The sequence below is a fragment of the Schistocerca gregaria genome, chromosome 2, assembly GCF_023897955.1.
Source record: "Schistocerca gregaria isolate iqSchGreg1 chromosome 2, iqSchGreg1.2, whole genome shotgun sequence".
Classification (NCBI taxonomy): domain Eukaryota; kingdom Metazoa; phylum Arthropoda; class Insecta; order Orthoptera; family Acrididae; genus Schistocerca; species Schistocerca gregaria.
The window spans coordinates 762,862,258-762,889,244 of NC_064921.1; the positions used below are offsets into that span (position 1 = coordinate 762,862,258).

At 43.7% G+C, this 26,987-nt stretch overlaps 1 protein-coding gene across 1 annotated transcript in view; it reads left to right on the forward strand.

Moving 5' to 3' along the window:
• Window positions 1-26,987, forward strand: part of LOC126334985 (ATP-binding cassette sub-family C member 4-like) — a 378,851-nt gene that overhangs the window by 74,553 nt on the left and 277,311 nt on the right. The window contains exons 3-4 of the mRNA XM_049997794.1: window positions 4,491-4,625; window positions 17,092-17,296. Coding sequence (XP_049853751.1) covers window positions 4,491-4,625; window positions 17,092-17,296 — 340 coding nt within the window. The remainder of the gene's footprint in view (window positions 1-4,490; window positions 4,626-17,091; window positions 17,297-26,987) is intronic.

Consider the following 26,987-nt stretch of genomic DNA (forward strand, 5'->3'; position numbering starts at 1 on the left):
ACACTTATCCACCACCTTTATTGCAACGCTTTATCAAGTCTTTCCAGGAGTGCATTTGGCCCTACTTCAGTTTTATGGATGACAATGAGCAACCACGTTGAACAGGGCCTGTACGTTTCGCAGACTTAAATCCCAGCGAGCACGTGTGGGTAACATTGGGAAGGTGAATTGTTGTTGCAGGTCTACATGCACCAACGACCATCCAGGAATTGTCGACCGCTCCGGTGGAGGAATGAGTGCCCTACCGCAAAAACTCCTTATCAACCTTATGGCCAGCTGGCGAGAACGTTTCAGAGCATGCACTGCCGCCTATCGTGGTCACACATCCTATTAAGAACCGTGTCCCATCTTTTGTAATGTCCGGGGGACATCGTGTATCGCTGTGACTTCAGTGTATTTATTGCCTTTCAATAAAAGTGTCATTTCTCTTGATCGCATTGTGCATCTCTTATCTTCTGTACTATAGTGTAGCATAGCAGTTCTTTCTACGTGTGGTCCAAGTCCAATCAAACTATCTTACTTGGCAATGTCCTGACATGTTAAAGTTACTTTCACCCTTAAGTTTTGCGATCAGTGTATATGTGTTCGAATGGATCGCATGGTTCTGAACACTATGGAACTTAACTTCTGAGATAATCAGTCCCCTAGAACTTAGAACTACTTAAACCTAACTAACCTAAGAACATGACAGACATCCAAGCCCGTGGCAGGATTCGAACCTGCGACCGTAGCGGTCGCGCGGTTCCGGACCGAAGCGCCTAGAACCGTTCGGCCACTCCGGCCGACAGTATATGTCTGTTGTACGTGAGTGCCTGCCTGGGCGTGTGTGTGTGTGTGTGTGTGTGTGTGTGTGTGTGTGTGTGTGTGTGTGTGCGTGCGTGTGCGTGTGCGTGTCAGTCAGAGACTGAGGCCCATTGTTCCACAGTGTATCTGTTCTGAATCAACTGCATACTAAAACGAAAGAACAAATATCAATACCTCTGCCTGTAATTCAATTACGTATCATTATAGGCTCAGGCACTCTTAATTTCGATTACGATTTATAACGGAATGCTTTGGGGACTTATTGCAATCCAGATAAATGTTGAAATGGAAAGGCAAAGTAATAATTGACGAAACATGCTTTGGACTCAAAGGTTAAGAATGCAAACGTTGCTCTTTAAAAGAAAAACTAAAACTAAAAACTCCTCCCGAACAGGCCATGAAGGCCCAACGGTACCGTCCGGTTACCATGTGATCCTCAGCCCACAGGCGTCACTGGATGCGATTATGGAGGAGCATGTGGTAAGCACACCGCTCTCCCTGCCGTATGTCAGTTTACGAGACCGGAGCTGGTACTTCTCAATCAAGTAGCTCCTCAGATTGCCTAACAAGTGCTGAATGCACCCCGCTTGCCAACAGCGCTTGGCAGACCGGATGGTCACCCATCCAAGTGCTAGCCCAACGCGACAGCGCTTAACTTCGGTGATCTGACTGGAACCGGTGTTACCACTGCGGCGAGGCCGTTGGGTCTTTAAAAGAAAACTGCAGATTATATTCGTTTTTCAATAAATTTGTCGTCTACTACGTTCATTTTCTGCGTTATCTGTAAGAGGATATTTAAAAATATGTGCTGTCGACATTGCCAATTCTTGATGCAGTGCCGCGCGGGATTAGCCGAGCCGTCTAGGGCGCTGCAGTCATGGTCTGTGTGGCTGGTCCCGGCGGAGGTTCGAGTCCTCCCTCGGGCATGGGTGTGTATGTCCTTAGGATAATTTAGGTTAAGGTAGTGTGTAAGCTTAGGGACTGATGACCTTAGTAGTTAAGTCCCATAAGATTTCACACACATTTGGACATCTTTGTGCAGTTGTTGTTGCTGTTCCAGACTGAAGATAAGTTTAATGCAGGTGTCCGCACTAGTCTACCTTATGCAAGTCTCTTCAACTCTGCACAACTATCGAAACCTGCATCCACATGAACCTGCCCACTGTCGTCTAACTGTAGTCCCCACTACAATGGATGTCCTTGGTGAACTTAAGATGCTCCTGCGAACCACTGTGTGCAGTGAATCGAAACCACTCCCTTTGCTCCCTCCAACCTCTTTGTCGAACACAGACGGCGGAAAAAAATATGGAAACATTATCATGTCTAATACGATGTAGGAAGCTCGCTGGCATTTAAAACAGCTTCCACTCGTCTCGGAATGGATAAATTCAGCTACATCTACATCTACATTTATACTTCATAAGCCACCCAACGGTGTGTGGCGGACGGCACTTTACGTGCCACTGTCATTACCTCCCTTTCCTGTTCCAGTCGCGTATGGCTCGCGGGAAGAACGACTGCCTGAAAGCCTCCATGCGCGTTCGAATCTCTCTAATTTTACATGCGTGCAATTAAACAGAGAACCGACTCGTGGAGATAACATCTTGGACCTACTGATAACAAACAGACCCGAAATTTTCGGCTCTGTAAGCGCAGAACAGGGAATCAGTGATCATAAGGCCGTTGCAGCATCCCTGAATATGAAAGTAAATAGGAATATAAAAAAAGGGAAGAAGGTTTATCTGTTTAGTAAGAGCAATAGGAGGCAAATTTCAGGCTACTTAACAGATCAAACGAAAATTTCTGTTCCGACTCTGACAATGTTGAGTGTTTATGGAAAAAAGCTCCTGTATAACTTTCAAGGGAATGTTATACAGTTGTTCCTGCAAACAAAATAGTGACAAGTTCAGGTAACAATGTTGTAGGTGGATAGCGATCACGCAACCTCCTTTCCGAAGCAGACGATAAAAGATCAGTAATATTGAGATCTGGTAACTGTGGTGGCCAGGGAAGATGAGAAAGTCCATCCTCGTGGTAAACATCTACTCATGGAGATTGCGAGCTGTGTGGACAGGGGCCCTGTCGTCTTGGAACACAGCACCACCTTTAGGGAACAAACATTGTACCATGGGATAGGACTGATCAGCCAAAATGGTCACGTAATCCTTAGCAGAAATGCGAACTTACAGAGTAACCGTGCGGAAACCACGATATGGCAGCCTAAACAGAACCCCTGACATGTTTCACTCATGACAAATAAACTCGGCCAGAAGTTGGAAACAGAGTGCAACAAGATTCATTCGACCAAATGACTTTCTTCTAATACTGTACAGCTATTTCATGGCTTAGGGACCCGCTTCCCTGGTACGGGCACTTGCTTTACTGATGAGTGCAATTCCCTGCCTATCGTGCTCACTTCTTGTTTTGGTGCTGGCAGGGTTGGAGAGTACAAGATTCAATTCTGCAATGACTTTTGCAGCTGACATCTACTTGTTTTTCGTCACGGTCTTTAATGACTGTCTGTGACGATCGCTCAGCACTCACTTTCGTCCGCGTTGTGACTTAGAGGATGATGTTTTTCCGCTTTCCCAGTACACGGTATAAACTTTCGTTGAGGTACCTCTTGAATCATCAAGAACTTCTGCTCCCTTGGTTACGGCTGCTCCCACCATAAGAGCACCAACATTTTTCCCACGTTCGAATTCACTTAGCTTCGACACATTACACTCTCGACTACGCAGAACACAGTTCTGACCATGATCGACACTCGCGGCGTATTGAGGACACTGCAGAAATGCCGTTCGTGGCATTTACTGTATGTTGAAACATGCATTTCTCGCGGTGTTTCCATATGTTTATCCAGTCCCTGTAGAAGGGAAAGAAACCTTAAGTTTACCAAGAAAAGTCATTTAACCGTGACTTAGCGACGCACAAAATAAAAGTAGTTGTAAGTTACAAACTGTAAACATTTCCTGATGTGACATAACATAACCAAAACACCGATCACGAGAAACAGCTTTGCTGTAACACGTAACGTAATAATAGTAATTATTGAGTATGAATTATGAACGTCTTATTTCAATTGATAAATGTTCTCATTACGTGTTAAACTAAGAAAAAGAAAGAGAGAAGGAAAGATACAAATATTTTTATGTGGCTATTTTGCCTGCTTGAAACTTACTGTCAAATTAAAACTGTCTGCCGGACCAGCATGCGCTTCGCAAACAGATCATACTTTTCGAGATAGTTTCTGTAGTACATCTTCGACTTACTCTAGGTCCAAACTGGAGTAGAGTTCACACAAACTAACTTGCACAACTTTAGGGACCAACATTCTTTTCTTCCAGGAGAGCTGTTAGATGAGGGCTACTATTAAAATGAACGCTCTGAGGATGGATTGTGAGATTGGGCTGGATAATTCAATAGGCAGGAGTGTCTCCAGAGAAATATAAGACTTCAGGATAGAATGCCGATCCACCACACAGTTTTAATTTGTCAGAAAGTCTGAGAAAAGCGAATACTCCGCTGCAGAGTGAAAGATTCAGTCCCGAAATAAGCTGGTTGTTTCTGAGCAGCCTACGTGAAAGACAATAGCAGATAATCGAGCAACCAGAGTGGATCAGTCAAACCATGTTTATTGTTGACAATGAGAACGATGTTTAAGCAAACTTTGTTTTTGATTGCAGAAACTGGGAGAAACAACTGGAAAAGTCCAAGACTCGTGACCGTAAGCCGAGCCTCATGAAGGCTCTGGTGGTTACCTTCTGGAAGTCTGTCACTTTCTGTGCATTCCTGTCTTTTGCGGAGTTCGTTGTACTGAGGTAAGTATAGTCAGCAAAGAGCATTGACACTTTTCGAAATGTGAGCTGTACTTTATACACTAACTGATAAAGAAAGTGAAGCACCCAGAAGATATGGTTAGATTTCAATGTAACTTCGCATATTTACGAAAACACGCCATCGGTGGGTATTAAATCGTTAGACTGTAATTGTGCATGTGGGGTCGAAAGGCCATCAGTATGAATTTATGTTGTTCATGTTCAGTCTTGTGGCAAGGTCTGGTCAGGTCCATTACTGGCCATTAAAATTGCTACACAAGAAGAAATGCAGATGATAAGCGGGTATTCATTGGACAAATATATTATACTACAACTGACATGTGATTACATTTTCACTCAATTTGGGTGCATAGATCGAAGAAATCAGTATCCAGAACAACTACCTCTGGCCGTAATAACGGGCTTGATACGCCTGGGTATTGAGTCAGAGTTTGGATGGCGTGTACATGCAGCTTCAACACGATATCACAGTTCATCAAGAGTAGTGACTAGCTTATTGTGACGAGCCAATTGCTCGTCCACCATTGCCCAGACGTTTCCAATTGGTGAGAGATCTGGAGAATGTGCTGAACAGGGCAGCAGTCGAACATTTTCTCTAACCAGAAAGGCCCGTAAAGGACCTTCAACGTGCGGTCGTGCGTTATCCTGCTGAAATGTTAGGTTTTGCTGGGATCGAATGAAGGGTAGAGCCACGGGTCGTAACACATCTGAAATGTAACGTCCACTGTTCAAAGTGCCGTCAAAGCGAACAAGAGGTGACCGCGACGTGTAACCAATGGGACCCCATACCATCACGCCGGGTGATACGCCAGTATGGCGATGACGAATACACGCTTCCAATGTGCGTTCACCGCGATGTCGCCAAACACAGTTGCTACCATCATGATATTGTAAACAAAACCTGGATTCACCCGAAACAATGACGTTTTGCCATTTGTGCACCCAGGTTCGTCGTTGAGTACACCATCGCAGGCTCTCCTGTTTGTGATGCAGCGTCAAGGGTAACCGCAGCCATGGTGTCCGAGCTGATAGTCCGTGCTGCTGCAAACGTCGTCGAACTGTTCGTGCAGATGGTTGTTGTCTTGCAAACGTCCCCATCTGTTGACTCAAGGATCGAGACGTGGCTGCACGATCCGTTACAGCCATGCGGATAAGATACCTGTCATCTCGACTGCTAGTGATACGAGGCCGTTGGGATCGAGCACGGCGTTCCGTATTACCCTCCTGAACCCACCGATTCCATATTCTGCTAACACTCACTGGATCTCGACCAACGCGAGCATTCATCCGTTGTTTGGGAGAGGCGCAGTACAGTGGTGTTACTGGTGGCGTCATGATGTGGGGGGGCATGGCGTTGACTTCAGGTCGTGGCTGATACTGGTGGAGGGAACTTTGACGCACAATGGTATGTCACGAACATTTTGTCTCCTCGTTTGTTACAAGTCATGCGACAGTTTCGTGGTGCTATTTTTCAACAAGACAATGCTCGTCCTCGCACGGCACTTGTCTCTATGAACTATCTGTGTTATACTGAGATACTCCCGTGGCCAACAAAGTCGCCAGATCTGTCACCGTCGTAACATGTGTGGGTAAGATCGGACGTCAATTCCGTCCCATTGCTAATGTCGGGGATATCGAGGACCAGTTACAACAGTTGTTGCCCAACTTGCCTCAGGAGAAAATACAATGGCTTTATGACACAATTCCCAACTGAATCAGTGCTTGCATCTAGGCCAGATTGGGTGCAACGTCATACTGATAAGTGGGCTCATACTGCCCAGTTGTTTTTAACTTTGACTCGATTTTGTAATTACTGAAAGAACATCACACACTTTCTGAATTCGTGAAGTTTCGTTCGTCGTTGCCTTCTGGGTGCTCAGTTTTTTTTTTTTTCAGGCATTCGGTGACAACTATTGAACTACATGAAAAAAACGTAAATTAGTTTTAAACTACGGCGTGTACACACTTTATTCAACATGTAAACGTCACTACAGATATTTTGATTTAGGTTATGAGGTATTCGATATGCCTGCCATCTTCGGCGATGTTGTGACACGGACGGATATCGAAATTCTGCATGACCCTCTGGGGAGTGGGAAGACCGACGCTGTCGATGACCTACTGAATGGCTGTTTTCAGCTGAGCAGTGGTTTTTGGGTTACTGCTATACACATTCTGCACAAAAAGGAGTCGTATTGTGTTCATATCCGAAGAATATGGCGGCCGATCGAGGCCCATGCCACTGGCCTCTGGCTACCCCAGAGCCAGAGTGCGGCCCCAAAGTGCTCCTCCAGGTCATCTCACACTTTCCTGCTTCGATGGGGCGAGCTCCGTCTTGCACGAACCACATCTTGTCGAATGCACGATCACTTTGGATAATGGGATTGAGATCACCTTCCAAAACCTTCTCGTACCGTTCGGTAGTCACCGTGCCATCAAGGAATATCGCACCGATTATTCTGCGGCTGCACATTGCTCACCACAGTCATCCGTTGAGGGTGAAGAGACTTCTCGATCGCGAAATGCGGCTTCTCAGTCCCCCAAATGCGCCAATTTTGCTTAATGACGAACCCACCAAGTGCAAATGGCCGACAACAACAAGGCGCGTGATTCTGCCCATACTAACTCCCAACACGCCCCGCGGCCACCCGCGCAGTTTGAACATCCTAACGCAAACCCTTCAGAAGTTATGACGATTTTATTTCATATAGTTCAATAATTGTCACCCTGTATATACTTAATGTAGTGTGTCCCTCTTAAGAGCTGTGAGGCGCATTTTCTCTGGTGTTTCGGTAGTTATTAGCAATTTCGTATTTACAGTGTGTTGCTGGAGCCAAGAAAAAAAAATACTGTTCATCCCGCATGTCATGCGACGCCATTATCGATAACCGGCGTCGGTTCGTTTCCCGTAACAAACAAAATGATTATTAAAGCACAATTTTCCGTGCCCAGTCGACAGAGCAATTCCAAATTAGACTAGTGCGATATTCGTTAATCGATATACGATATTATTGTAGACAGTATTAATGTAGACATTAAAACACGAACACCAACCAGTATTCCAGCGGCGGCTGAGCTGTGCCCTCATCGCGCTGATTGCTACCGCCATGCAGCAGCACTGCTCAGTCGCTGCTAGAATAGTTCTTATTCTTCAGTTTTTACCATCCTTGTCAAAACATATCGATAAGACAAATATCACCTACACTAGTTTGGACGAATGGACAGATTAAACTCCGCTTGAAGAATGTTTTTGCTTGTAATGGGAATCAGACAGACGCACTTCGTCGGCAATGGGCGTCGTTGGAAAACCCTTGATGAGCAGTTGTTGTTTGAGCTGTCCCTAACTACACACTGCGAAAACAAAATTGTATATACGGCTCTCTCTCTCTCTCTCCCTCTCTCTCTCTCTCTCTCTCTCTCTCTCTCTCTCTCTCTCTCTCTCTCTCTCTCCCCTCCTAAGAGTCATGTACCTGTGCGTGTGTGTGTGTGTGTGTGTGTGCGTGTGTGTTGTCATCAGGTGCGTAAAAATTTGTAATTGTCGTCTATGAGGTGAATTAAGGCTTTTTATTCATCATTAAACATAGCGAGATAACCCGAAATACTTTGGAGCTCGAAAATTTGATGAATTAATTCATATTTTGCACACTGGTGTGCCTCTTAGAACCATCGTTGTATTCTGAAGCCAGTGAAAAACTGGGAAAAAATTCTGCTGGCAAAATATTTTTAGTTATATCAGCAGGCTTCTTATTCCGGATCTAAATTCATTTTTAACTATGTCTGGTCTTAAATAACGAATTATGAGCTTCACTGTACCTTCTTTGATAGTTTTGGCAATAGATATGCCATGCTAGCCATGATAATGCTCGTTGAGTACCGTGACATTTTGCTAAATTACTAAAAAAAATACAGCTACCATATATTTTTCTGCGAGCCCCATTTTTCATTTTTACCAAACAGGAATTGGTGTAATACGTTCATATATTCATCATCATTATGCTTTTTTCGACTGTATTTTGAATGCTGCAACTTCCCTGCATAAAAAACCAATTTCTCTAGGTATCATGTTTTTTCGAGTTGCATACGAGTAAATACTCATAATTAACAGTTAGATGCACTTTTATTCGGAATTCTGTAGCTCACATTTCAATAATATATACATGTCACGCACTTTTATTACGCTGATACGCTAGTGCAATGTGTCATTTGTTATGTGGCTGATTGATACGTTTGTTTAAGATAGAAGCTACATCTAAAGTCAAATTACAATTTATTGTACGGTCGGAAACTACTTCTGAAGTCATCAATGTTTCCTGACTTGGTACTGACGACCTTCAAGCTTTATAGAAGCTTGTACAGGTGCAAATAATAAAGCTACGTGTGGTATCGTATTACTTATCGCACCATAAGTGTTCTGTAACGTCATGGGGAGACTTGCTTATTCGGATTAGCGGAGGAATCATGTTTTAGATAACACTAACGGAAATGTTGCATGAACGTTATAAAAAATGCCACATTTTACCCTAAAAGACAGTTTATTTTAAAGGGCACTTTAAATGGTTATCCATCGTTGTTATTAGAATGTTTGCTATAGTTATAACTTATGCTATCTCTCTGTTTATGTGTAAGGATTCTTTCGTGTAATGGCTTTCTACGTCGACTACTACACTGCACAAGTAACGTTACGGTGTCTGGCGGAGAGTGCTCACGGCACCATTATAACGACTGTCACCAACTTTTTCTTCTTAGGAACTAATTTTGGATTAAGTTAATTTCAAAATGATTAAAAATCTATTAAATAGCACGAGTTTTTCCCGATTGTATCCATAGTACTTAAGTACATGGCGTTGCCCGGATATGTATTTATTCCAGTCTTCTATTAGTCCACCTCCTCCTTCACACCCTTTCTGTCCAACTCCTCCACCCACCCCTTCTCTCTCTGTCTCTCTGTCCACCTCCTCCACCCCACCTCCACGACTCTCTGCCCATGTTCTCGTGCTCCTCTTCCTGTCCATCTTCTCCTCTCCCTCTCTCTGTCTATCTGCTCCTCCCCCCCCCCCCCCTTCAGTCCACCTGCCCCTACCACTGTGTCCATCCACTTCTCCCTCCACCCTGTTCGTCTCGTCCTCTTTCCTTTTTCTGTCCCGCTGCAACTTTTCCCTTTCTCTGTCCATTTCCTCCTCTCCCTTACTCTGTTCATCCCATTTCTCCCCTCTTTCTGCCCATCTCTTCCTCCCCCTGCTTCTGTGCATCCCTTCCTCTTCCCTTTCTCTGCCCTCATCTCGCCACTCTCTGTCCATTTCCCCCTTTCCTTCTCTATGTTCATCTGATACTTCCCCCCCCCCCCCCCCCCCCATCTCCTCCTTTCCCTTCGCTGTCGGTCCATCTTCTCCAACCTCATCTCTCCCCGCGTTATCACACTCACCCCAATAAGAGGCTAGCGGTTCTTACCACCATGGTATTTATTTTCTAGATTGTAACTATCATGTATACCAAATTTGGTTGAAATCGTTACAGGGGGCTTAAGATGAGCTTTTTACCTTCGGATTAGCCCGAGTACGCACATCTCAAATATATATCAGATATATTTCACATATATTTAACAGATTTTACACGAATTTATACACATATTTTATCTGTTTCTCTAGCGAATTTCAACCTGCAGTTTCATCTTCATACAGTTTAATGTTTGTGAGGTCGTATCTTCTGAACTATATGCTGTTCCATGATATAATTTTGCAGGTACCACCAGTGGTATATGTGCCTACAGTCTGCGAAATTTGCTGTGAATAGAATTAGTAGTAAAGAAGTCGTAAATTAAAATGTCAAGCATGATGAAGTTGTCTTTCACGCATCTCAGTAATTGACGTCATAGCTCCTGTACTACATGTCGTACAATGATATATTTCTGTAGATACATTCAGTGACACTTGTGCATACTGTCTGCTAAAAAAAGTAGTTAATATCATTGATAGCCACGAAGTAATAAATTTAAACGTCATGCATGATGCGGCAGATTTTCACGCATCTCAATGTTTATGACATCACGTCTCCTGAACTATTTGTCTTACAGAGACATAATTTGGCTGCTACACTCAGTGGTATATTTGAGTACTTTCTGCAAAATTGTCACGAATACTGTTAGTAGAAGGGAAGTAACAAAACTTCATGCTTCATGTGGTAGTTTTACTCCATGAACAGCGAAAATGTCGTAAGTGATAAACTTTTTTCCTTTCATCATTATGAGGAGGTTTCCAGAGAGTATAAGTTTCGTAAAGGTTTGAAATTATGTGTACAATTTGTTGCAAGTCACTAAGTGTTCTCGTTCTCAAATAGTGGATGAGTAAAGTATGGTCATTCGCGCGTCGCTGGCTACACTGCTTTCTCGCCCTCCGTTCCACCCCTTCGACAGACAGGTTTTTCTTATCCCTACAGTGATTCTTTCCAGACGGAAGATATGTGTACCAAGTTTGATTGAAATAGGTCCAGCGCAACATACATACATTCACATATACATACCTACATCCATTTTTATAATATGTGTGTATGCACAGGCACTACAGTAATAATCATGCTCAATATGAAACATGTTGTTGTTGTTGTGGTCTTCAGTCCTGAGACTGGTTTGATGCAGTTCTCCATGCAACTTTATCCCGTGCAAGCTTCTTCATCTCCCAGTCCCTACTGCAACCTACATCCTTCTGAATCTGCTTAGTGTATTCATCTCTTGGTCTCCCTCTACCATTTTTACCCTCCACGCTGCCCTCCAATGCTAAATTTGTGATCCCTTGATGCCTCAGAACATGTCATACCAACCGATCCCTTCTTCTAGTCAAGTTATGCCACAAACTCCTCAAAATTGTTCAAATGACTCTGAGTACTGTGGGACTTAAATTCTGAGGTCATCAGTCCCCTAGACCGTAGGTCTACTTAAACCTAACTAACCAAAGGACAGCAAACACATCCATGCCCGAGGCAGGACTCAAACCTGCGGCCATAGCGGTCGCGCGGTTCCAGACTGTAGCGCCTAGAACCGCTCGGCGACACCGGCCGTCTTAGTAGATTTGTTGCATCTCCTGAGTGTTCAGCCAATAACACGCAGGCTTTGGTTCGATTGAATAACATCGGGGAGAGGCTACAACCCTGTCTCACTCCCTTTCCAACCACTACTTCCCTTTCATGCCCCTCGACTGTTATAGCTGCCATCTGGTTTCTGTACTAATTGCAAATAGCCTTTCGCTCCCTGTATTTTACCCCTGCCACCTTCAGAATTTGAAAGAGAGTATTCCATTCAACATTATCAAAAGCTTTCTCTAAGCCTACAAATGCTAGAAACGTAGGTTTGCCTTTCCTTAATCTTTCTTCTAAGATAAGTCATAGGGTCAGTATTGCCTCACGTGTTCCAGTATTTCTACGGAATCCAGATTTCCATTCGTCTGTAAAGAATTCGCGTTAGTATTTTGCAGCTGTGGCTTACTAAACTGATAGTTCGATAATTTTCACATTAGTCAACATCTGCTTTCTTTGAGATTGGAATTATTATTTTCTTCTTGAAGTCTGTATGTATATATAAACACCTCTGTTACCCATTATCATTCTCTGTGTCGAAAAATAATAAGAAAATTACGGCGAACAAGAACTTTAACAAAATATTTACAATGTTAACCGGTAATGCTAACAGATGGCACTGTTGAAACAGCTGGAGCTTGTAGGCGACGTTAATTAACGTTGAAATATTTACATACTGATATCTCTTGTTGACGTTTCTTGTTTACACTCACTCCACTGCGGGCTTCTTGTTCGTGGCTGTGTACACTGCAGCGTCTGTTCATAGGTTTACTCGGAAAACAATGCTCAGAAAGAAACAGTAATCGTCAGATGAAGTTACGTCAAATCAACAGCTGAACAATGTTAGAGAACTAGAAACGATGTCTTGTAGTATTGTACCAACATGACAAATGTCGCTGAAGTCTGAAGGCACATTGAAAAGTGAGAAAAGAAATCTGCAGCAATTAAATGAGTCTAGCAGACAAGACAGTAACATTTTCAAAGGGTACTGAATGGGTAAGAAGAAAGGATACCAAAGTTGCTGAGTGGAGCAGATTAAATTTATCCTTGAAAGAAGAGGCTTACAAAGTTCGAGCGTTTCTTGTGAGTTGTAGTATGGGACGCTTACAAGGTGGGATTTACAGAAGAGCTAGGAAGATCCAACGATGAGGAGCATATTTCGTCTCCGAATAGTACAGCTACGGAGATCCTCAACGAACTCCATCGGCAGGCGTTACAAGAGAGGCATTGCGCATCAGGGTGGGGTTAACTTTTGAAGTTCTTAAGAGAGTACGTTCCGAGAAGATTCGGGCAACATGTTATTTTTTCCTACATACAAGTCGCGAATTGGCTATGAAGAGAAAATCAGAGGTATTACAACTCAAGTAGAGGTTTACCGGCAGTGGTGCTTCCCACGCACCATTCACTAACCGAACGTCAAGGAAGCATTTAAAATATTTACTGTCGGTTTCCTATGTAATGAAATTTCTAGGTGCACTACTGATAAACGTGGCGAAACCGACTCTTTCTCATACATTTGCCTACATTTTCCACGAGCAGAGATGGTGCCGTTTGTTGCGAGGATATCATGACGATTACTGTCACATCCGATCTGAAATATAAAGTGGTTATGAATCACTTACATACGGCTCTTGGCACCTTGTTTGGCCCAAATATTTCATAATTACTTTGTGAACCAGTTTGCGACGTTTAACATTATTCCTTGTTACCAGAAAATGGCAAGTCCCCCGTCCCTCCATTTCTTTATCTTGGTATTCGACGACGTAGTAATTAAGTCAGTATACTTCGTTAATTTGACACATCCTTATGTGATCGTAACCACAAATATCACATTTGTGTTGTTCAGTAAAAGTTAGCGAGAGCAGACACACTCTAACTGCACATATAAAACTCTCACCCATGCTCGTAATCTCTGGTCTACGAAACAGCAACTTTATTCCGAGGTAAATGTTGTTGCCGAAACTTCCAATGCTGTATATTTGACGGATACTCTCCATTTTAGCTTGCTGCATCATCTTGATCCTTACCTTTTAATCTAATAATTTATTTATCGAATGCTTCTTTCTGCAGTCATTTTAATAAAGAAGTGGACTATTATACGTTGATAAGAACGCGAAAGCGAATGAAATTTTCAGAATCGGGCGACATCTTATAAGTATACTGCCGTTAACCTAATTCAACCGTTGTATCCTTGCTCCACTATTTTGATGTAATACTAGCAGTGTCATTGTTACAATAATCCTTTCTCATCTCTACTGGTATCAGGCCAATTAATGTCGTCCTCCACCACAGCAATAACAATTGTAATGGTAGAATTTACAGTCGATGCTTTCGTGTAGTTAGGTTTTTTGAATTTTATGTTATATTTACTCCGCTTGTTCAGTATTATAGTATATGATTCACGGAAACAGTGTGTGACCTGATCGAAGCACAGTTTCACACTGAAACGCTCATTGCCTTTGTAAACTGTGAGAAAGTTTTTGACAAAGTAATCCGCAAAAAAGGTACTGAAAATTCTAGTACAAGATCACATGTCAAAACGAATATCCATACTATTTGCAACATATACACTAAAATTCCAGTTACCCCAGACGGCTCTCTACCTACGAGCTACCCACACGAGGAAGGTCCGCATCAGCACCTCCCCAGAAAGGCTTTACATCCGCCGGCCGCGGTGGTCTAGCGGTTCTAGGCGCTCAGTCCGGAACCGCGCGACTGCTATGGTCGCAGGTTCGAATCCTGCCTCGTGCATGGATGTGTGTGATGTCCTTAGGTTAGTTAGGTTTAAGTAGTTCTAAGTTCTAGGGGACTGATGACCACAGATGTTAAGTCCCATAGTGCTCAGAGCCATTTGAACCATTTGAGCTTTACATCCAGGCATTTCCCCTAATTAGCCTCACGTTCAGGAGACCGCCTAAGTGTGGATTTTACCAACCCTCTAACAACGTTGGCGCCAGCGCCTGCAGTCACTCCCTGGGCGCTGGAGGATTTGTTAAAATGGGATTTGATTGGTACCAGTTGTCCGTGATGGAAGCGTGCTTTAAACGAAGAAGCTGCTTTCATACTGAGCAACGGATGCTTTTCGTTGGCCACTGTCTTGTGGATTTTAACTAAACAATTAAAGACAAATGCCATCAAAGTGAAGCTAATTGTACAGTGTAACATGTAACACCCCTGGTACATGACCGATAGATGAGAAGAGGGTTCCTGATAGTGCTTGTAGACAATGAGTGCTGTTTAAAGAACGAGATGGATTTGGTGAGTTGTAAATGAAACCACTAAACTCCATATTTTTTGGAAAGTTGATGTGTGGTGGTTTTGCTCGTCTTTTGATCAATTAAAAAAATGGCTCCAAGCACTATGGGACTTAACATCTGAGGTCCTCAACACTCACTCTTAATCTCCTCGTTCCCTTCTGTTTGTCTATTTCTTCAATCCCCTTTCTCTCACAATATGTTCCTCCCTCCTCCTCCTCCTTATCACATTCTTCTCCCCCTCTCTCTCTCCATCTCTGCCTCACCCACTTCCATATACAACTACCCACACCCTCCTAAACTGCCACCTCCCTCGAGTGTCTCCCCCTCCTACTCTCTCACTGCATTTTTCCTTTTCCCCTCACTCTGTCCATCTGCTCCTCTATCCATCTCAATCTGTACCCTACTATGCTAATTGGCATGTGTGCCCCTCCAAGACAGTGAATAAAGCAGGCCCATACTGCTCTCACAACATACCTACCATGTAGGTCAGGCTGCACACCAGAGGCTTGAAAATCATTTATTTGCCCCTGATGTACAGGCCGCTGTGAAAGGAGGATCATAAGGCAGGCTAATACTACTCCAACACTATACACCTGTCATGTGATCTTGTACTAGAATTTTAAGCATCTCATTCCACCAGGAAGAAGGTATACGGCCCCTGTTGTCTGTAGTTCAATATTGTGGTTCGATCACGTTCCCATTGTTACTTTATGCCAGGAAGGGCTCTCAACAAGGGAAACGGCTAGGTGTCTCAGAGTGAACCAAGGCGATGTTGTTCGGACATTGAGGAAATACCAAGAGAGAGGAACTGTCGATGGCATGTCTCGCTCAGGCCACCCTAGGGCTACTACTGCGATGGATGACCGCTACCTATTGAGTATGGCTCGGAGGAACCCTGACCGCCACGCCACCATAATAATGGTTTTCGTGCACTACAGGTCGTCCTGTTACGACTCAAACGGTGCGCAATAGGCTGCATGATGCGCAGCTTCACTCCTGGCGTCCATGGCGAGGTCCATCTTTGCAACCACCACAGCATGTGGCGCATTACAGATGGGCCCAACAACACGCCAAATGGACTGCTCAGGATTGGCACCACGTTCTCTTCATCGATGAGTGTCTCATATGCCTTCAACCAGACAATCGTCGGAGACATGGTTGAAGACAACCCGATCAGGCTGAACGCCTAAGCACACTGTCCAGCGAGTGCAGCAATGTGGAGGTTCCCTGCTGTTTTGGGGTGAGATTATGTCGGGCCGAAATATGCCACTGGCGGTCATGGAAGCCACCATAACGGCTGTACGATACGTGAATGCCATCCTCCGACCGATAGTGCAACCATATCGACGGCATATTGGCGAGGCATTCGTCTTCATGGAAGACAATTCGCGCCCCCATTGTGCACATCTTGTGAATGACTTTCTTCAGGATAACGACATCGCTCGACTAGAGCGGCCAGCATGTTCTGCAGACATGAACCCTGTCGAACTTGCGTGGCATCGATTGAAAAGGGCTGTTAATGGACGACGTCACCCACCAACCACTCTGAGGGATCAACTACGAATCGCCGTTGAGGACTGGGGCAGTCTGGACCAACAGAGCCTTGATGAACTTGTGGATAGTATGCCACGACGAATACAGGCATGCATCAATGCAAGAGGGCGTGATACTGGGTATTGGAGGTACTGGACCCCCACCTCTGAAGCTCTCACTGTATGTTGGTACAACATGCAATGTGTGGTTTTCATGAGCAATAAAAAGGGGAGAAATGATGTTTATGTTGATCTCTATTCCAATTTTCTGTACAAGTTCCGAAACCCTCCGAACCGAGGTGAGGCAAAACTTTGATGAAACGATCATTGAAGGGAAGCTTTGTATGTTTGAGATGCTACACTTTCTCCATTACTTTCAAGAGATAAATGTTGTTATCACCCATTCTAGATGGTGTGTTGACGGCTCGTAGGACAAATAATGCATCAGACATAGTTAGGATGTTATTTAATCCAAGTGGCTGGTCGGCCTGGAGATGACGGATCTTCTGTAAACAGTGATGTTATCTGAGAGATGGTGTGACCGGCGTGCCGAGACGCTGCCTGCACTGTGGTGTGGCTGCCTGTGTGCCGCAGGTCGACGCAGCCGCTACTGGTGGGCCGCGTGGTGAAGGTGTTCTCGCCGGGAGCGCGGCCGCCGGTGGCCGAGGAGTACGGCTTCGCGGCGGCGCTGGTGGCCAACGTGCTGGTGCGCATCTTCTGCTGGCACCACAACTCCAAGGAGGCGCAGCTCGTCGGCATGCGCGTCCGCGTCGCCTGCTGCAGTCTCATCTACCGCAAGGTGAGCCCTCCGCTTCCTCTTCGCTGCTGCAGCTAGAGGTGGGGGATCCACTCCTGAACTGATTCATAGAGTTGAATCTTTCAAAGGAGTAAACAATCAGTGATTCAGAAAAAAAGAGCGGCAGCTCCAAACGTTTCCCACAGCAGAGAGAGAGAGAGAGAGAGAGAGAGAGAGAGAGAGAGAGAGAGAGAGTCAGAGCAGATCAGCAGGACCTCTGCTGCTCAGAGCACACTGCACGCCACACAACACAGCCAGCACCGGCCTCTGCCCTGCTTCTGCCTTGGGTGCCTGCATTGTGCAGTGCCCCATTGGATTTTGTGTTTCACATATGCCGTGCCGTGCCGTCTCTGTGCTTCCTCTGCCGCATGCAGTGTCTGGCGCATCTTAACTTAGCATCGCACTCCGTCGGCGATCGTTTCAGTCCCACGTCCTGCCCTCTGGGCAGTTGATGCGAGCAACAGGACAGAGAGCCTCCTATTGGAGAACATAAGAACTACTTGCAACAACCTGCTCGCAAGAGAATGGACGATTTGTCTCGGAGCGGGTGAGTGGTGGCCGTTCACCACTCCCCGCTCAACGCTCATCCCACCGTTCTCGACTCTAGCCAGTGAGTTGAGCAAAGCAACTCAGGTGTCACTCAGGACTCTGCGGTCTCAGCTCATGCAGTAATACAGCTCGCAGCTCGACCTGCTTGACTCAGCACCTCTGCATCGGAGTTCGTTTCTAATATAAACCTATCAGTGATTTTTTCCTTTATTGTGGACTGCAGTCATACTGTACTTAATGAATGAAAATGCAACTATTTGACTAAGTTTCATTATTACTTCATTTCACACTATCACTATTTAGATGTGGAGGTTTGTTTTGCACGTCACTCCAAAGTGTCGTTATCAGCATGCTTTTTGAGCTTTGTAGCCATTATCACGTGCAAAGGTGAAATATTTATTACACATCTGACATGTCTGAATGATTGTCACAATATTACATTCATTCAGACATGTCAGATATTTTATGACTATTTCATCTTTGACCGTGATAATGGCCACAAAGCCAAAACCACGATAGTGCAAAATAAATCAATAATCAAAAACTTTGTCATATCGTGGAAATTTCAATAAACAATACAAAATTCTTACTCATTATCTGTGTTTTACATCAAAATAAGATCAAATAAGATCAAAATACAGGTACAGTACTGGAATAAACCAAGTTTAAAGGGCAACGTGCCTTCCACTCATTTTCCATTGTGAATGAGTGGTGAGTTATGAAAAAGAGCTAGTTCATTTCAGGGAGTGAACAGTTCTGATCCAATCTCTGAAAAGAACAGTTTTGCCCATCTCTAGCAGCTGTGGCTGTACATAAGACCATCTGTGAGATCAGTTTTTTCTGGGAAGCCGTCGATTGCTTCTTTTTTGCACCAACTGTCTATAATCCCTGCCGGCAAGAGAAACATCTGTGACAAACTAAAATGGTGAAATTCCCTTGTAGCTACTTCTGGTACAAAAATATCTTACTAACAGTTTTGTATAACACTCCTCTAGCGCCGCTTGCTCTTGCTAAAACAGAAAGCTGCCCTGCAACTTTCTGTTGCAATCGTGGAGCAGAGATCAGCCTCCTCTTTTACTTGCTGATGTAAGTAGGGTCTTACACATGTCGTCCCAAGCTAAGACCATTGCGCAACAAGAATGGCGTATTGTCAGAAGACGGCACATTTCCTGGTTTCCTGCAGACAGTTGTGCTCTGGTACTAATAACTAATAACTAATACTAGAAGTTGGGTGTTACTTTCGCGATATTGCAGGAAGACTTGTCAGGAATGTAGCCACTGTACATGATTACTGTTAGCGCGATCACGGGAATCTACGATCGCAAGAAGACCGGGCTCCGAACGGCCATGTGACACTACCAGGAGATAGGACCATCGTGTTCGATGTATGGCTCTGACGAATCGTACTGTATCTGCAGCAGCAATTGGAGCAGCAGATGGCACCACAGTGACACAGCGAACTGTTACAAATCTTTTTTTTCTATCAAAATCGGCCTTGATCACAATTTATTTATTGCGGTGACCAGTTTCGACCACTACTGTGGTCATCTTCAGACCTACAAGGGAAAGAAAGGGGAAGAAAAAAATGGAATCTACATATGAACTTCATAGACAATATTCCATAAATATGCTCAACTACTGTGCCCTCTCGATTTTTTTTAGTATTGATCTATAAGAATTATTATGTAATTTTATGTAAATGAAAGTCTCTTATTACACCAGTAAATTGTATCTGTGCAGCATGTACTACACATGTCAGTTAACGATTATTGCAGCTACTCATTGAAAATCGATACAATAAACACACGTTGCTGCTCAGTAGCACATCGTCTGACGTGGCAGTCTTTGCCATTCCACTTTCGCAACAACTTCGTTAGAAAGAAGCCTGCTGCCACATCTTTGGACTGGAGTTTATCCTGACCATGGCGACCATTAGTTTGCCTATCGACTGTACAACAACTTCAGTGGAAAGAAGCCTGCTGCCACATCTTTGGAACGGCGTCCAACTTCACCATGGCAACCAGTGGTTCCAAATAGTTCACTAAAAGGCTTTGAGAGGGCAACTCATGTACTGTCAAAACGAAGTTCATTTATCCTCCATGTTTAAATATTTTGAGCGCTTCTTGACAATAGCTGTTGAACAAGCTAAGTTTAGTGTGTGTTTATTTTCGTTTCTTGACAATGTTAACTTATAAACTTTACATTGTTATTCGACCTATAACCCATTGATTAGTAAAGACATCATTACGTCAGAGCCTCCTTATAAATAGTAAGACGTGCACTGGCTTTTCCAGTAGTGGTTTACCACCAGAAGGAGGTTCTTACTCATTGGTAATTCATCGTTTTAAAGCTTTATAACTTTATGTATTTTTTAATGTATGTAGCCCTCTAATTAAAGCTTTGTATACGACTTGTAGGTCTGAAGATGACCACAGTCGTGGTCGAAACTGGTCACCGTAATAAATAAATTGTGGTCAAGACTGATTTTGATAGTAAATATTTGTAACACTCCCACAATGTATTCAAAAGTAATGTTACAAATCGGTTACAGCCCCAAGCCAGTAGCCCTCTAGCGTGAATTCCACAGACACCAAGTTACCGCCATTTGCGACTTCAGTGGTATCAAGCGGAAGCTCACTGAAGGGCAGGATGGAGGTCTGTTGCGTTTTCTGATGGAAGCTGGTTGCCTCGGTGACAGTGATAGCCATGTGTTGGTTAGGAGGAGGTCAGTTGAGGGCTTGCAAACCTGTCTGATTGTTGGCCGGCCGTAGTGGCCGAGCGGTTCTAGGCGCTACAGTCTGGAACCGCACGACCGCTATAGTCGCAGGTTCGAATCCTGCCTCGGGCATGGATGTGTGTGATGTCCTTAGGTTAGTTAGGTTTAAGTAGTTCTAAGTTCTAGGGGACTGGTGACCACAGCAGTTAAGTCCCATAGTGCTCAGAGCCATATTTTGTCTGGTTTTTGGACAGATTGGACCCATACCTCGAGTTATGGTCAGGGGTGGAGCACTGTCGTGGTTATCCCACGCATTCCGACTGCAAATTTGTACCTCAGTCTGGTGATTCGACATGTTATCGTGCCATTCATGAACAGCATTCCGTGGGCTGCTTCCCAACACAATAACGCTCGCCCACATACCGCTGTTGTAACCCAACATGCTCTACAGAGTGTCGACATATTGCCTTGGCCGGTGTAACCATCAGTGTGTTGAATGCATGCACATTTACATGCTTCCATTCAACATTCTAGCGGTTGCACCGGTTATTAGCGTACCAGAATTTCGTATTTTCAAATGACTTATTTCACGCTTGCGTCAACCTGTGATTTGCAATTTTAACCACTTGCGTATATTACATAGACATAATTATTCCTGATATTTCATTACTCTGCATTAATTGTTTTTTTGGTGTTGCGTTTTTTTTTTCAGTCAGTGTAATTCAGAAAATGGTATAAAGGCCAAGATGATGAGACTATGGAAGAGTTGGCGATAGCATTGAAAGTTATGGAAAATGGGAAAACAACAGGCTTAGACTGTATTAATGCAGAATTAATTTAATACGGAGGTAAACTTTCACGCGTTGGAATATGACTGCTTCACAGTATGTGAAGGAAGAAGAAAATTATGCCAAGAAATTAGGAGAAAGACCGAATAACTAATTTCATTAACTGAAACGGTACAAGCTGACTTAATGTCTGTTGCAAATTATGCGCTGCAGTTCTTAACGGCAGAGTGAAAATAATAGAAGATATGTATTATGTAAATTGAAGGTGGACGGTGTAGAAAGGAAAGGAAGAGGATGGAAAGGGAATGAACTAATGATATCAGCTGCTTGAGGACTTTATGTAGAATCAGCGACGACAAATGAAAATTCGTTCCAGACCAGGACTCGAACCCCGGGTCTTCTCCTTACTAGGCTCTTATATTAACCACTGCGCCATTCAGACACTGTGTTTATTGCAAATGCGCCGACTATCTCTTCCCATTTGAGCCACACGTCCTCGTAGCGCCACCCATCCACAGTCCCTGTTCGTGTCATCCATGCTCACTAATTTTACTTTCCTACTGTAGGTGGAACGAAAATGTGTTTGCATCCGTCTTGAACGTTGTGGATTCGTTGCCTATTGAGGCGAATCAATTATGTGAATGCGTAGTGCCTGTTCTTTTGAAAATTCCCGAAAGAACAAACACCATACATACCCTGAGAGAATATATACTTTGAGAACAAAGTGGTTTAAAAAAATCGTTTTACTTCAGATTATTGAAAACTGAAGGTAATTTCATCAAGAAATGCACTTACTTTTAGCTGAGTTTGAGAACTGTTTGACACTGTTGTTGGGGAGAAAGTATGGAATACAATGAGACACTTAGGAAACAAATTAGGCATTAGCATAACAGTTCAACTATGAAAAGACAACTATATTGAACAATGATGAACAATTATGACTGCATGCCAGTAAACAAAGGTGTGAAGTAAAGATGCAATTTATATCCAACATTATTCAAGATTTATATTGTTGATGTTGTATGTGGATATGATTTTATAATTAACAAAACGGTTCAGCTGATTGCCTCTTCACTACTGATCTGGCTTCTTTACGCGGATGACCTTAACTTGCTTTTGAAATCAAAATTTTTACTGAATATAATATGAAAGCATCAACTCATAAGACTAAAATAATGGAATGTTTAGGCAAAAATACCATATTGTTCAAAATGGTTTTTAACAATAGAATATTGGCCATGGTAAAATATTTAAGTTTTCCTTATCAGTATGAAATACAAAAATAAGGTGAACAAGTTTAGAGTGGCATGAGAAACAGTCAGCATACACACAAAAAATAAAATATCAAAGAAACAAAAAAAATTATTAGAGGTGAATGTATCTTTCAGCAGAGTAGAAAGAACCAAACAGTTTAAAGTTCCAGAATGAGATTTTCACTCTGCAGCGGAGTGTGCGCTGATATGAAACTTCCTGGCAGATTAAAACTGTGTGCCCGACCGAGACTCGAACTCGGGACCTTTGCCTTTCGCGGGCAAGTGCTCTACCAACCGAGTTCGAGTCTCGGTCGGGCACACAGTTTTAATCTGCCAGGAAGTTTCAGTTTAAAGTTATTTACTTCAGTTCTTCAAAATTACCCGCGAAAGATTTAGCATGCCTTGATAGGTTGTTGAACACTTTTACACCCACGTATCTAACTCCTTCCTACATTATTGTTAAGCAACTGAAGTCTTTATAGCGGTTGTCTTTGGTTCAAGTATTATATTCCTGCCTTTGGACTATTTAACAAACAGGAAAATTGCTATCAACCAAAGACATTAATTACTGCACGTATCGCCAAACAGTTGTCAAAACACCAAGTATTTTGAGCAGGGCTCTGCAGGAAGTTCTAGGGCTAACCTCAGATACAACTACTATGTTTTAGTACTCTAACAATCTTATCCCCATAAGGTGAATTCAACCCAAATAAATTCGTATTAAAAAGTAAAAGTAAATACGCAGAGTGAAATACATTCTTCATATTTATATCACCTATGGGTTCAATGATGCGCACTAAACATGTAGTTGATCTGAGGAGTTTTATGAATTGTGGAGTGAGATTTTTATTAAAAATTGAGATCGATGTGTAATCCCAAAAAATTGGGCCGTGACATGAACCTTGTTAAAACAACCAAGTGATGATGTTTTGAAACATTTCGTTAACTGTATGTTGTGAAGAGGATTCGTGCTCTTTTTGAGTCTATATGCAGTATGTGTAATCCTCAGAAAGGACCAAATCTATATCTCATATAAGCCAAGCGAAATATCATTTTCGAATATCAACAACAACAAAGTACGTTAAACTGAATCCTGTAATCCTGTGGTACACCATGTCTCATTACGTCAAATTCATTCCGAGAACTTATCGCTGTGTGTTCAGCATGGAACTGATACACTCTGCCGTATGTTATTCAGATAAGATAAAAAACATGAACCTGCTGGATCTACTACTCAACAATATTTTAGCTGTTGCGTTAGGATATCACGTTTAGCATAGCGAAAAACATCAGATAAGTGAGAAACAGCCATGGATAAAGGACTGCTAATAAAATAAAATAAAATAAAATAAATCGCTCCTAAAGGTTCTTGACAGACTAATGTAAACAGGACGGTAACGGCAAATAAGGGAAATAATGTAGGTAGCGAATAAGAAGAACAAATTGCACAGCCGCAGTTCGTTTGCGTTATTTGTTGGCTGTCCACTTAGGAGCAGGATGGGAGTTGGCTCTGCAGAAAACTATTTCCCTAAACAGTGGCGTCAAACTACGGACGAACTGTGATGGGGATTGTTGGCAAATTCAAGACAGGTCAGCGTCAACATTCGTCATTAGAAGGTGCAGTTACAAATGCAAGTCGACTTGCATAGTGGATTCGAGATCAATGTACCACTTAGAAAAGGACAATTCTCGAAGATTTTTCTACGGATTCGTGAGGTACTTATAAGGACGTACACTGTACATTTGTTATAAGGGATGATCAAGAAGTTTCAGTTTGAAAGCCTTATAGTCCAGAGCCGGTATGCCAGTCAGGCAAAATTGCCGTGAGCGTTGAGGCAACCATACCACCGACGCACCAGGCTGAATATAACCGTTTGGCAAAACACTGTGTCCTGCTGCTCGAAGAAGACCGTAACTGCCTTCTGCACATCTTTGTCCAGCAGGAAACGTCGACTGTTTGAGAGGTTAATCACTTGCGGTGAGATCGCGACTATAGGGCAGGGGCTCGAATGGCTCCCACCTGGGTTGGACCGTAATGAATGGGGCTGACTACGATCAACACAGAACCTGGCGCACCATTCCACAATGGTGGTTATCGAAAAAAAATGTTGCCGCACACACATTTTTCATTCTCCGATGGATGTCTATCGGCGTTTGTCGTTCCACAGCCTAGAAAAGAGTAATAGGACGTTGGTCCTGTTGGGAGGCATGTGGTACTAACGTAACCATATTTCACTTTTCCTCATTTACTGCTCATACGTCGGAAAGACACAAATGCCACACTAATCCCTTGTCTCATTATCGGTGCTTATATACCGGCATCGGAGTAGCGCGTACGTGGAAAAGACACATATGTCACACGAATCCCTTGTCCGCTGCTTATATACCCGCGTCGAAGTAGAGCTACGTTGGATATACGCTGCAGCAAAGCCCTCAAACGGAAACTTTTTGATCGCCTCCTGTAGTACCTAAGTTAAGCAAATTAATTTAGCTCGTTTTAGTTTTTAAGAGTTTGCTGTTCCAAATGGTTCAAATGGCTCTGAGAACTATGGGACTCAACATCTTAGGTCATAAGTCCCCTAGAACTTAGAACTACTTAAACCTAACTAACTTAAGGACATCACATACACCCATGCCCGAGGCAGGATTCAAACCTGCGACCGTAGCAGCCCCGCGGTTCCAGACTGCAGCGCCAGAACCGCACGGCCACCGCGGCCGGCAGTTTGCTGTTCCCTCCGGAAGATACGGAACACAACCAGACACAGAAGAGCGCCCAGCTGCGTACAGCCCTGGGGTAACTGATTTAAGTCTAGCGTCCAGAGAGGGCACCACACGGCAAGGACTATTTTATGTAACTGCCTGACGTCACACAAATAGTTCTCAAGTGGAGATCCAGTCGCTAAAAGTGGATGTAAGACGACACACGGTTCCACTCAGAAGACTGTATCAACACAATATCAACAGTACCTTGAGACAGTGTATGGACTGTGCCTATAGCCACTGCCAAGGCGAGCCAAACTGGACGTTCTACAAGAGATCCCAATTACCGTTCACTGGATTCAAGACTAGACCACAGACAACGTCAGATCAGTGGAAGTGAGCTATTGCCATGGACCATCTTCATACTACAACCAAGGTTTCTATCAATAAACTGTTGCTAACCATTGTTGTCATCATTTCACCATATATGTTTTCTGAACCTATTTGGCCGGCCGCGGTTTCCGAGCGGTTCTAGGCACCTCAGTCCGGAACCGCTCGACTGCTACGGTCGCAGGTTCGAATCCTGCCTCGGGCATGGATGTGTGTGATGTCCTTCGGTTAGTTAGGTTTAAGTAGTTCTCAGTTCTAGGGGACTGATGACCTCAGATGTTAAGTCCCAGCGTCATCTGCAAACAACCAAAGAAGGCTGCTCAGATTGTCTCCCAAATCGTTTATACAGATAAGGAACAGCAAAGGGCCTATAACACTATCTTGTGGAACGCCAGAAACCACTTCTGTTTTACTCGATGGCTTTCCGTCAGTTACTACGGACTGTGATCTCTCTGACAGGAAATCACGAATCCAGTCACATAACTGAGACGATATCCAATAAGCACGCAATTTCATTACAAGTCACGTGTGTGGTACAGTGTCAAAAGCCTTCCGGAAATCCAGAAATACAGAATCAATCTAAAATCCTTTGACAGTAGCACTCAACACTTCACTTCATGCGAGCAAGCAAGACGTTTGTTACGAACACTTAAAGTGGTGTCGAAACAGGATGTCCGGGCAGACTGTTACGGATTGCTTCATGCATCATGTCAAGGTGTTACACTAAACGGTATCTTCAACCCGCTGCATTGACGGAATGATTGCGTTAATGCTCACGGCGATTTTGCCTGAACGGCAAACCAATTATGAACGGTACGGCCATCGACCGGAGGTGGCGAGTCCCATTAAAATCAGGGCTTTGTAGGAAGCTGAATGTCTGCACGAGCCGCAATACGCTTGCAAGGTGCAGTTGGCCGTTAGGAGACGCCAGTACCTAGGAACTGACGTCCCAGATTACTTCTTCCAGAACTGCTGCAGAAGACATAGTTACAGGGTAAGTAATAAGGCATCGAAACAATTTAATAAATGGGTATAGGAAAACGACTAAATACAATGTGAAAAATGATCCAGTAGAAACTCTATTTGTGTGTGTGTGTGTGTGTGTGTGTGTGTGTGTGTGTGTGTGTGTGTTTTGCTGGTGCGTTAGTATGGAAAATTGCCGACAGGGGCGCCGCGAACCGTAGTTGCTGAAAATGATGGAGAACCGGGTGGAGAAACTATTTGTTGCTAGAATTTCCCCGTTTCTAATTGGTGGTGAGTATGTAGAGAGCTTGCCATGGCAAGTTTCGCAAGACGAA